The sequence below is a fragment of the Coregonus clupeaformis genome, chromosome 11 (assembly GCF_020615455.1).
Source record: "Coregonus clupeaformis isolate EN_2021a chromosome 11, ASM2061545v1, whole genome shotgun sequence".
Lineage (NCBI taxonomy): Eukaryota > Metazoa > Chordata > Actinopteri > Salmoniformes > Salmonidae > Coregonus > Coregonus clupeaformis.
Window position 1 is genome coordinate 30807575 of NC_059202.1, and position 12920 is coordinate 30820494.

At 44.3% G+C, this 12920-nt stretch overlaps 1 protein-coding gene across 1 annotated transcript in view; it reads left to right on the plus strand.

The window, feature by feature from the left end:
• The first annotated feature begins 519 nt into the window (after positions 1–519).
• The window catches only part of LOC121576763 (midnolin), a 29192-nt gene continuing 16791 nt past the window's right edge, over positions 520–12920 (plus strand). The window contains 4 exon segments of the mRNA XM_041890197.2: positions 520–811; positions 3302–3530; positions 4916–5003; positions 5228–5290. Coding sequence (XP_041746131.2) covers positions 736–811; positions 3302–3530; positions 4916–5003; positions 5228–5290 — 456 coding nt within the window. The 5' untranslated portion in view covers positions 520–735.

The following is a 12920-nucleotide window of genomic DNA, read 5'->3' on the forward strand; positions in this document are numbered from 1 at the left end:
CCATTGTTTGATGATTGACTGGGAAGTCATCAGTTGCAGAACTGGTCCCTTGCCAAATAAACCTTTATTTATATTCAGGTAGGCTTGTATCCATGCACTGTGTTTTCCTGCACTGGTTGCCTAGTGATGTTTTCTTCTTTTATTTTTTTTCTGTCGTCATTGGAAGGTTACACCCCCCCTGAAATCGCTACTTCGTTTACTTTTTGTTAAGGTTGTAACTCAGTTGAATATGATTTATAATGTCTTTGTTCTTCTGGATAAAAGTCCTTAGCCTTGTTTACACTACAATAGAAGCGCACTCACAGACACTCTACAAATCCCGTGCATGATTTAAAGCTTTGCCCAAGCACATTCTTTCCAAAGGTGGAGAATGAATTAGGCAGCAGGTCTTGGAAACGAACTCGCATGTGAGGAAGAATTCCGTGGCTACCTTAAATTACATCCTGACATAGCAAGAACCGTAGCCTAATCTCCACCCATATCCGAGAGGGCTCGTTTAAAAGGTGTCTCGCCTCCGGAATTGCGCTTGTAATACGAAAGACCCTGGTGCGTAAACGTCACACAGGCATTTTAGGACAACTGGAACTCAAGCGGTGAGCAAGAGGAGTACAGAGCTGTCCTTACTACAGTCAAGACGCACACATTTGTCTGCGAATTTACTGTCACAGTGGATAGCCTACTGACCTATCTGGATATAGGCTTCTTCCGTCTTTCTCATAGTTTGGGAAGATTTACATGCCAAAGCTGGGGAAACATGTTGGAAAAGCCCAAGCTTTATCGCAAAGCTTTAAAGTTCTCGCCACAATAATTGGTAAGTTACATTCAAACTTTGGACTCATGTCAAACCTAAAGGTAGTCATAATTAATATTTGATAACCATGTACATTGATGATTCTAAAGTTTTAATTGCCTACCTTTGAATAAAGGTAATTTGAGGTGGGTTAGATTTGGAAATGTAACTCTTATCTTTGTTATGTTTATAAAAGGCAACCTGGGGCACCTATTTGATAACGGAAATTGATACATTGTCTCACCGTTTGTTTTGGTTACATGTATTGCATTCCAATGGAGTTCTGCCAACTTCTAAGAGTTTCTAAATTATGCAACTATATGTAGCCAATTAACTTAAATATGAAATTGATATTGTCAACGGAATTGGTGTTATCTGCAGACAGTGAATGTGGTGTTTTTTAATTACCTATGGAATAGCTGATGACAGCACGCATCCATGGGTTATGTAATTATAAGCCGACAACACAGCCTAGCCTACCGCCTAGCCTACCTCTATATAGACGCCAAGTGCAGAGTCTGTGATATGATATCATTATCCCGACTGACCTTAGTCAACTGCAGCTATACTCAGAGGGTAATTGCCGATAGGCTAGCCTACTTGTATTCTCATTCGAAATGTGTTATAAACACCTTCAACAACATATAGATAAGGCTCCCCAAGTGCCTCCATTGACCACTGGATGGCGAGCGAGTATCTTGTTTTTATCAAGCGCCTATCATAAAATCTGTCAACATTTGCTCTACATAGAATACGTGTTTCGCACTTTACTATGTAGGCTACGGTATTTACAGTAGTCAAAGCGGCCCGTTTTAAACTTTTCTCTTAAAGCTATGTAGCCAATGGTTCGGTCAAAGTTAGCTTTTCCAGGATCAGCAGGAACGGCTTAAAACTGGGGTTGGAGAATGCACTTATCTTAAGTAACCTGATGTCTGTGATATTTAGCGGTTGACAAGCATAACAGTCGCCCAAGTAGGGTATGTGAGTTTATGTTGCAGAAGAAATAGTATGTGCATTCAGAGAAGTCAGTGTATAAACATAGGGATAGTTTCCCAGCAGTTGGCAATGAATGTGCGGTCGAACTGATTAGCCAATATTGGCACTTTTTCTTGTAAAGCTGATTGTAGGAATTGCATGAGGTAGGAACCGAACACTGTATATTTCCAGTGTACATTCTCTCCCGAGAACATCTCAAAGATCTGATGAAGAACCGCACTTCCTGAAGGGAATACCCCATCGAATGCGTAATTTGCATACGGTGCGCGATTACTTTAATGGTTTTGGATGCAGCCAGAGGAAGGAAGGGGATGACGTCAGCACGGTACTATTAGTAATGATGATGATAGCCAACGTGTGTAACCTGAGGTTGCTCAACATTGAATAGTACATTTCGTGACATAGTTATAGGAAATGGACAATGTGGCAATTTAAGTGCATTGTGCAACCTACGTGCATTGTTGCCATTGTAGCCTGCATAACCTATAATGAAACATAATCCTAAATTTAAAGACCTACCCACATAAATTATCTATGTAAGAATATGAGGTAGGATGTTTTCAATAGCGCAGTCTTCGGTATTGGATTTGAAATTCCACCACATATAGAGCTGTCTTCTGTCTTCTGTGACTAATATATTATGAATGGCCTAAAGTTGCCTGAGTGCTGGAACGATCCTATTGCTTGACGCTCCAAGGCCTCGCCCCCTTCAAGCCGATTGGTTCTTTGTGACAAAATGGGGTGGGAGAGAAAAGGGGCGGCATCTGTCCTCCACGTGGGTGTAAATCTACTTTTACCATTGGCTTAGATCAACAGCGTCTTCGAGAACTTCTCTTGTGATTGGGTAGAATGTCTGCGGGACTGTGAGAGTGTTTTTACCATTGTGGAAGTGAGCTACTTTGTGACAATGTTCATTGTCGATTTTTCATTGGAGCTGCGGTGGTCATGGATGCACAGCGGAGAGCTATACAGTATTAATCTTATGAGGCTTTTGCATTCTGTAGGTCTTGTATTTGGCTTCAAAGCAGCTTTCAGTCCCATGCATTTTAAACAATAATAAGGACAGAAAGCTATATCCTATATTGCGCATTTTCTCTCAGAAAGGCAATAGTTATTTGCGTAATTGATGGTCAGTGGCATATTGCCTGTGAAAAAAATACTTGTATTGCTGCTTGGCATTCATCCACCTCTGTAGCGTTTAAAAATCTGGAACATTTGGAGTTGTCGTTGGAACCTCTCTTGAGCAAGCTGCATACACAAGAAAATCGCAATAAAGCCTTTCTCTATAAGACTCGTTCTGGGAATATTCTCATGATCTTATCAGAAGAGCGAGGACTCGGGTTTATTGAAACTCTTGATATACAGAGAAAGAAAGGCACCAGGAGAGAGCCTCTTTCTCTCTTTTGAATGCAAGCAGTTTCTCTCTCTGAAAACAAGGGACAAGGGTCTGCGTAAAGGGTCTGCTCGTTCTCCCCAACCCCGCTCCACTCGCATTGTCTCTCCCCCTGACCACAGGCTATCGAATGGACCAACATCCTAGCGCCCGGAGCTGCACCAGCCGCGGGGCTCCGTCCTGCGAGGCCGTCCCGAGTGAACCCTCCATGAATTTGTACATCCATTCCACAACCGGCACACGCTTCGAGCTCTCTCTTCCTCTGGAAGAGACTGTGGAAGGACTGAAGAGAAGACTTTCTCAGAGACTCAAAGTACCAAAAGAAAGACTCGCCCTTCTACATAAAGAAACGTGAGTACACTACATCTATAAACATAAGTATATCCCACTGTCAAATGGTATAACAATGCGTACATTATGTAGTATTTGCTATGTACAAATCTCTGATTTCTATAGGAATCTTTTGCAGTTATTTACATGGTAGAACATTGTGGAGATCAAGAAGTGCATAGGTTGCATATCAGCACTAAATTCAAGGGAAGCAGATATTGGCCAGTATTGGAATTACGCATGGAAACGCACACTGGTCAGTCACGGTTTGGAGCGGTAGCCTATTGATGAGGAAGTTGCATTGATTCCTTCAGCGTTCATTATAAATACCATTAATGATTAAATATATTTTACAAATTATTAACAGCTGAGATTGATGCATTTGCTGAATGAAATGCATATGCGCAATGGTGCATGTTTACTTAATTTGTCCAGCTACCGTCTGATCATTGGATTTGATCTTAAATAAATACACAATTATACTGAGGCTTTGGGTTTAGAATCTAATTGATGCTATCGATACGCAAGGAAGGTTAGATGAAGGCAAAACGCAAGGCATCCCTTTAATTCCTCTTATTTCATGATATATGGGTACAACCAGCTTTCTACAATCTCCTTGCATGCCAGGGAACGCGTATATATTTGTTTCTGCTCACGTTTTATTACGAGGAACCCCCCTGGAGACAATCCCAAATGAATGGAGAGAACATCATTGCCATTTTGAAAAGGGGAGCTCTCGAGAACAATGGTGATAGTTTAACAACGCTTTACAATCGTGTGTTGCACCTTTTTTATTTAAAGTAAACTGAAACTGTATTAGTCGGTTTTCAGTTGAGTCGGATTTTCGTGCATTAAATGACAATGTAAGAGCTGTGGTATGTTAAGGGTAGTCTTTGTCATTTGATGCAAATCGCCCTGTTGCATAGTTTTTTCTTTTAAATAACAACCATCCCACAGCCCCCTAGGATAATCGCCTCCAAATCAAATCATCCCCTAAAACCGAGTACCTTTTTTAATCCTCTCTCCAAATAGCTGAATTTAGGCGCTGCTGACTGCCTTTGTTCAGCTGGAGGTGACATTTAGTTCATACTGTACAGTACAGTAGGCTATGCTTCTCATAAAGCAACACCTCCACTAGCCTACTGTCAGAGTTAAGAAGAGTGACATTAAAGTGACAATGCTAGTGGTCTATGTGAATACATTATCATTCATCAACCTGAACATGACATTAACTTTTTTCCACTTCTCTTTTTTTGACATGATGAGGTCCTGAAAATTACCATTCAGAAAGACAAATGAACCTATCCAGTAAATAGGCTCACAAGTGTTCCTAAATGCATGAGTTAGTGAGTTAAAATGTCAGTTTGGCTCTAAACTAATATGGTGTTTTTTTTTCTCCCCATCAGGCGTCTGAGTTCAGGAAAACTCCAGGACCTAGGAATATCTGATGGGAGCAAGTTAACACTTGTACCTACAGTTGAAGCAGGCTTAATGGTGAGGATAATCAGACAACTCAAAAGTGTGTGTTGTGCTATAAACCCAGGTGGGTTGTTTGGGCTCAAGATAATAACAGTGATATTAATATTAGACAGATTAATGTAGGTAATTAAGTCTGTGTTGATCTCATCTCAGTCATATCTTTGAATGCACAAGCCTTTCTCCTTTGTCTACTAGGCTTACAAGTAAATCATGTTTTTCTCCTTGTCCTTTCTTTGAAGTCTCAAGCATCAAGACCAGAACAGTCGGTGATGCAAGCTTTGGAGAGTTTAACAGAAACTCAGGTAAGAACTCTCTTAAATAATTGTATTTAAGTGGCCTTCATGAATAGATAATTTAGTATACCTGCTTTAGATATCATACAATGATTACATAATTCATTTGGCATACTCCTGGTTTAATGTGAAACTTAAACAGGTTGCCCCTGGAAAAACATGGAGAATTGTGTTTTAAAGTGCATGAGATCTGTTTGCATGTCAAGCTGGAGCAGTCAAATATAGTTTAGAGAAGAGCTAAGATAAGAGTGAGGCTGCTGATGAACACAAGGCTCTTTCCATGTTTAATGTTAGCTTCTTAAACAAGCAAGCTCGCCACTAGGCACTGTGGATATTAAAACCAACACCCTCTGGTCTCCTGGCAACTTCTACGCTGGGTGTATGGGGAGGCAAGCCCAGGCAAACCCCACCCAACATGGGCTGGATTGAGAGTCAAGTCAAACCCCCATCTGTGCAGAGCCCTGGCTGGCTCTCTCTTCTGGCTCTCCCCTCACCACAGAGACTCACAGAGAGCTGCCTCCAGGAAGCCAACATAGATAGACTTAACTCATAAACAGATTAAATTGACAGATGGGCGTTTCGATCAATAGTAGCCTATGAACTTGATGTACCTTTGTGGACCTGTTGAAATACAGTAAGAATATGAGTCGGTGGTTTGGTGTGAGTCACTGATATGATAAATAGTGAAAGTAAAGGGATCAGGTCTGATCTCACCTCCTCAACCTCAGAGAGAGAGCGAGAGAGAGAGAGTCGATGGCACTGACAACAGCGATGACGTACTGTCTCAGCAGCTGACGGACTCCAGGTGTGTTGTTAAGTCTGTGATGCACATAGTTGCAGTAAAAATATGTCACTAATGTTAGATAAGACCTTGTCATAAAATGGACCAGTAGCACACCTATATTTGGTGGTTTTGTGAATGTGTCATTGATGTAGCAAGTTTGACTTCCTAGTAATGTCAAGATAATAAAGATTGAGGACAGAAAACACATACTGGTAAAACACATACTGGTAAAACACATAGTAGCATGTCAAAATCTCAGTGTGGCTTCTCTCCCGCTGATATTTTTCACTGGAAATCCTGGCGTTAGTGTGTGTGTGAGCTCAGCGCCTAGCCTGCCTGCGCACAGCACAGCGGTGACGACAGATGAGTGAGTGTGTTTGTGTGTGTGCGTGGGTGGGTGGATGGGAGTTGGGTGGGCTGGAAGCACGCCTTTCTCATCATGCGGTACGCCTTCGCTGGGCAGCCCACACTGACTGCTGTTTCCACTAGTCAAGGCTTTCCCATAATTCAACAGTGCCAATCTCACAGTCTCTACCCTGACTTGCCTCAGCTCTGCATTCAAGGCCTATTGGCCTCGCCTCTCCTCCTCTCGAGGGGGGAAGGCAGGCAACAGGAAAGGGCATGTACAACAGTTAAGACCTACAGTCATTTTGAGTCACATTGGTATGACTTCCTTCTTCATCAAGCGTGCCTCTTGTCTCCAATACTTTACTGTAAGAATGTGAGCTGGTGGAACTATCGCCTCGTGAGTCATTCAATGGGCTCATATGCACAGCCAAGAATGAAAGCCCAGTAAAAAGAGAATGCCAGTATAAAACTGATTTTATGTGTTTCTATCCGGGATAATTGATTCCTGCTTTATAATTCATGAGGCGGAATGGGACGATATAGATTGGGGAGAGATTACAAATACCGGGTAAGATAAAAAAATAGGAACACAAGAGCTTTCCCATTCGCTTCCTCCTCCAACTTGGGGGTTATCAAAAATCAATCAATGCACTTAGCTCTTAAAAGTGTCTGATAGGTTAACAGATACCCCCCGTATTCCAAAATAGCCAGGCTAGTGGCTGGCTGGCTGGTAACATTAGGAAAAGTGGTAGGTTACACTTCTCTCTCCCTCGCCCTCCTCCCTCCCCCCAAATATTTGTGGTCTGGTCGGGGTTGGAGATCAGGTTTTGTGCCAGGAAGTCCAGTGTGTTCATAGAAGCCCAGCTTATAACGGCTTCTAGTCTGCTTCTGCTTCATATTGGGATTCGGAGGAGGACTCATCACCCTGCCCAGCCGGGTGGCTTCCCGGAAGAGATCTATTTCAGACTTCCGTGGAGCAGGATAGAAAGTGTTTTATGGAAAGGGAGGCCAATTATCGGAATGGCATTCCCCCCCCTCTCTCTCTCTCTCTCTCTCTCTCTCTCGCTCTCTCTCTCTATCTCTCTCTCTCTCTCTGTGTCTCTCTCTCGCTGTCTCTCTTTCTCTCGTTTTTTGCTTAACAACTCTTCCATGGCCCTATCATTTGAATGTGCTGTGGTTTGCAAATCTTGTTCTCTGCCCAGTGCCTGCCTGCTGCCTGCAGTCAACTGTAGGTCCTGCTGTATTCTGGCTGTGATAGAATAGGCTGGACTCTATCAAGGGCACTGGATCCCTTAATTCCTTTGCTTGGCTTCCCAGGCAAATTGTCTCCTGACATCTAAGCTGCATTAAGCCACCACCTCCTGACAGTCCATCAAGACTGGGCTGGTTTTCTCACTCTGTCTCCCGAGAAAGGCTTAGGTTGAGCTGAGCCTGGGATTGTGTCTGTCTGTGGAGCAAACTGTATTTAAGAGGCTTTCTTCTGTTGATGGAAGAATGAGAAAATGCCCCTTCGAGCTTGGACTCAGACAGAGTATAGTGATGTAATGTCTGTGTATGAAAAATATGGTAGGTAGATGAAGAGTAATGTTTACCATGGCTGGTCACAGTCAGCTTCATTAGCTGCTATTGCTTGATGTTGTTTTAGTTTGGAAAATAAGGATTGTCCAGTCCTTTGTATGTTATAGTGAGTGTTTGCTCATTGATGCTTGTATGAAACCAAGCCACCTAACCTAACCATCCCCCATACATTGCCCTTCCGTTCCCCCACCTCTCCCTTTGTTCCACTTTTAAAGCATAAACCCCAGTCAAATCCACAAAACCTGCCTAGCTGACCGACCCTCCAATACAAAATAATGACAGAGAGTCAAGATTTAGGTTCAGGTCTCCACGATGATTCTGTTTTCCACATAGGCTGGAGCCAATTGAGTGAAACAGCACTACAAGGCCATTTCAAAATCAATGTATAGCCCAGCTGGAAGGATAGGAGGGAGGACATTAGGGAGGAGAAGATTGCCATATTGTCCTGGAGGAAGTACACATATTGTCTTTGGGGAGGCGATGTCTTGGCCAAGTCCCTGAGGAGTACATTGTTACATTTCTGCTCTACGTTTTCTCACCTCCTTCTCCCAACACCCTCTTCCACCAGCCTCCGCTGGGCTCTGAATAAGACCCAGCATTGTTATTGTGTCTGAAAACGGACAGATGCAAATAGTGGGATCTAACAATATGAGTCACCTCTGGGTCATATGAGTCACCTCTGGGTCACCCTTCTTGTCATTTCCACCCACTGCCCTCCCACAGGGAGCGTGGCGGGCCGGGCCAGGCAGGGGGAATGCAGGGATGGAAAGGCAGGGAGTGGAGGGAGGTATAGATGGCCTTGGTGAGTCACGGCATTCGTTTTAAGGCATTGTGGCGTGTTGTGTACAGGTTGTTCTGAACCACAGAGGGAGGATGTTTGGAAGGATAGGCGTGACTCAAAGATAAGCAGATGGGCAGAAGGAGGGAGGGTGATAAGGAGGAGGAGAAGGAGAAGGGAAAAGGTCACCTCGAGGTAGAGGAGTGTTCTGTGTGCTGATGGTGGGCTATCTCAGATCACTCTGATAAGGCCTTGTCTTGTCACAGGTCTATTAACTATATGGTTCATTCATGTTCATGTGCTTAGCCACACCTGCACCTTATAGTCATATTTTACTGTTATTTTCTAGATAAGGTATTAGAAGTACATCATAAAGTGTTTGTGTGTGTGTGTGATGTACTCGTGCGTGTTTGCGTGCACACGTTTGTGTCTGCTCAATGCAATTGGTCAATATGTTTCTTTTTCCAGACCCCTGCCCTATACTCACCTTATCAAGATGGTAGTTCATCAGCCAGTCAGACGCTACTGGAAATCATTGTTCTTTAATTGTATTGAGGATTCGGGAGTGGAAGAAATTGAAAAATGACTGAGCCACCATTTCAATATGAGAGCATCAGTCCATCTATAAAACCAGCCTGCTGTCTTCCTACTTCAAATCAACGTTTTCTGTATGCAGGCAGTAGTCTTGCCTTTAAAATGGTAATTTCCCTTTCCGCGTAAATGAATGCTATTAATTCGGAGCTGAATGTGTAAATCTAATTGTATATTGACTGACTGAAAGACAATAGTGAAAAGAGGGACTATTTGTTTCTGTTCCCTATAAATCCTAGCCTGAGAATGCATTAATAAGCTGCTGGAGTGTTTCTGCACCTGTGTAATCTCTTTGTGATTCAGACAGGCACATAGAGGAGGGGTGTCAAGGTGTATTTGAGAAATGGGGGAGATGGATTTGCTGATATTTTCTTTGTCCTATTGTGTGTGTGTGTGTGCATTTGTTTGTTTGTGTGTGTGTGTGTGTGTGCTTGTATGTGGGAGAGAGTAAGAGCGAAAGAGCCCGTGAGTGTGTGTATGATGTCGTGACCATCACTGTTTTTCATCGGCTGGCCACCTTTGTGCTTCAAGTGCTCCTGCAGCATGGTGATCGTGACTGACTGGGCTAGTGTCTGGGAGGCGGTGGAGGCCATGAATATCTTGTTCGGTAGAACAGATAGCCCATCTCCCTGTGTACAAAATATACACACAAACCCTACCGGCTACCGCATCTCAGCACTGTGGAATAATAACGAATGAGGTTTCAATCTACTCCAAATGTTTTATTCATCTATGCTCCTTTCATTTCTCTGTCCTGTTGTAGAGCCAGCATGTGGTTAAGCCTGGCCCTCGTTCTCTCTCTTTCTCCTCCTCTTATCACAGAGACTCGGTCAGAATGTATTCATCAGTTGGAATCATAGGCCTTGTGCATTGGTGTTGCACCATCTTTGATCGCCCAGAGAATGGAAAGAGTGTGTATGAGCGAAGGACGCATTCGCAATAGCAGCAGGTGCTGTGATATGGCAAGGCGAGCGAATAGACTCCGTTTTTAAGTGGATTGCTTTGCCTCTGTTGCCTTAGAACCTTCAAAGCCATTGTGCTTGACTGGAAACAGAGGTAATGTAGAGGGCCGGGGGGATGGAGGGGGGGATGGAGGGCTGGAAACAGGAACCTGATCATTATGCCATTCTGTCTCTTTTTTTTCACCCAGCTCATCAAATTCACTGATGGACAGCTGGCTTTCTGTTTCTCATTCACCCTCTTTGCTTTCTGTTTCCTGTCGGGCACTATTACAGACGGCTATCTCTCCAATGATGGGGTCTTTTGAAGACGGGGCCTGCTTTTAGGATTTGGAGCATGATGCAAGCGGCATATATTTTTTTCTTCTCTTTTGAGAACCATGTTATTGCTTCTTAACCCAGCACCTTTCTGCACAAACAGCGTATCAATAGTTTCCCGGTGCGATCAAAACATCTATGTCGATAGGTGGGTTAATAAGCTGGTTTCTGAACTCCAGCCCTCCCCATCCCTTCTTCACCTGGCTGTTTGATAGGTTGACCAGGAGCTTCTCAGCTGTAATGCAGCTGAAGGAGAAGGGCGATTCCTTCGCTTGAACCCTCCCACAGATCCCTATCCTCTCTGGTCTCTGACGCAAACGCTGCTCAGTTGTTCATGAATGTCAGCTCAGTCCTGTTCCCAGCTCCCTCTCTCTCTCCCTCCCTCCCCCCGTCTCTCCGTCTCTCTCTCAGTACACTTAGTGTGCAAAGGAAAAACATCTGCAAATGAGTTCCTTGAACCACAGGGACCCCAATAACTAAAACGGCCAGCCACAGAGTTGGAGAAAAAAAGAGAAAAGCATCCAGAAGCACACTCTCACTGAATATTTCATCACCATCCACCACCATCTCCTCTCTGACACCCTACCCCCATATCCCTACTACATCCCCCCATCCATCCCCCATCCCTCCTCCCCGGTCTCTGCTTATCATATTCTCCTTTCACTGCATAGCAACCAAAGCCTGCTGCTACGGCTACACAAAATGCCACCCCAGTCGCTACTCCCCCAACAACCAAACAAAATGGCAGATGGAGCAAGATGGTGGGAGGTCAGGTTGAAATGAACAGAGAACCGAGTGTCGTTCATAAAGTGCTATTGTTCCTTCTCAAACACCCAAATAGCTGATAGGCTATCATTGACTTATCACAGCACTGTCTATGAAATGTACTGATTAGAGTACACTTTTTGTCAGACAAATGGACACCTTGTTCTTATGGTTTGTCCTCGCCCTTCGCTCCGCATACCATTCTCACTGCGTCAGGATGATAGGAACAATGAGGAGGCCATTCCTTTCTGTCTAAACATAACAAAACTGGGGCCCTAGCTCACTGCCATTCTCCTCTACTGGATCTGATGTCCTGCCTGACAGGAGCGACTGTCTTCCTAGGGCTTTGGAATTTGTAAAGACACCAAGGAGGAAGGCGGTTGAAGGCTCAAAGACAACTCTGAGAGAGGCTCTTTGTCTGCTTGGTTCTAGAAATCCTATAATTTTTGTCCCTGACATCAACGTCATACTGACTTGTCTCAGGAGAGCAGAATGGCGTGTACGGACAGGGATTTGTGGTTTTCTAGGTAGTGATACTCTATTTGAGACATCTCTGTTTTTACATGATGGTTTCAACAGCCTCTCCTGCAGCATGTACCCCCTGGCTGTTAACTGTTAGTGTTACCTCCCATCTCTCCGAAGACTGACCTATTTCAGGTGTTCCAGTCCACAGCCTCTGGCTCCACCCCCGGCTCCATCCCCGGCTCCGAGTTGCAGCCTGTCCCGTCTCCCGTCCTGTCCTCCCCTTTCAATCTGAGATGGGGGTGCGGAATGACTGATCAGACCCAGGTTGGAATTCCGAGCCCAGGGGCTTATTTGGGTTCCTCGTTTATTTCTGGTGGGAAAATAAGGCATGGACCACAAAGACCTGAGAGTGAGAGATTTAAAGGGCAGGCTGAGAGTTCTGTAGCCATTGCTGAAGTCGCTTAATGCTTTTGTTTATGTGGGCTTGTGGCCTTTTCAGTTATTACCTAATGGGAACATTGTGGTGGGCAGTTGGCGTTGTGTGTGTGTGTAAGCTGATGGTTACAGAGGGGAGAGCTCCACACACACACAGTGTTACGTGTGTGTGAGACACACAGTCTCGTTCGTGGGGTTTAGGTGAGAACTTCAGAATCAGAATTGGCTTTATGAGTCAACCACTGAGACGCCAGGGCCAGGAGTGACAAATGTACCAAGGGAGTGAGGGATGTAAGAAAAAAAGAGAGAGAAAACAGGAGAGGGGGAGCTTGCATATATGAGAGTCTAATTAGAGGTGGGGTTGGGAGCTCAGTATGAATGCATCATGAAGCTCATCTTGGTGTTTTTTTAAATAATCCACACTAGTCTTTAAAGGGAGATGGAATGCCTCTCTCTTCCTCTCTTTCTCAATTGTTCTCTCTCCTCTTTCTCAGCGCAACCACACTGATGTGTCATCCCCCTCGCTCTTCTCCTCTTTAGTCCCACCCCCCCTCCTCCACCCAAATCAAACACAGCGCTGTGACTCCCTCAAGGCCTTTGGCTTTGTGTGTGTGTGTG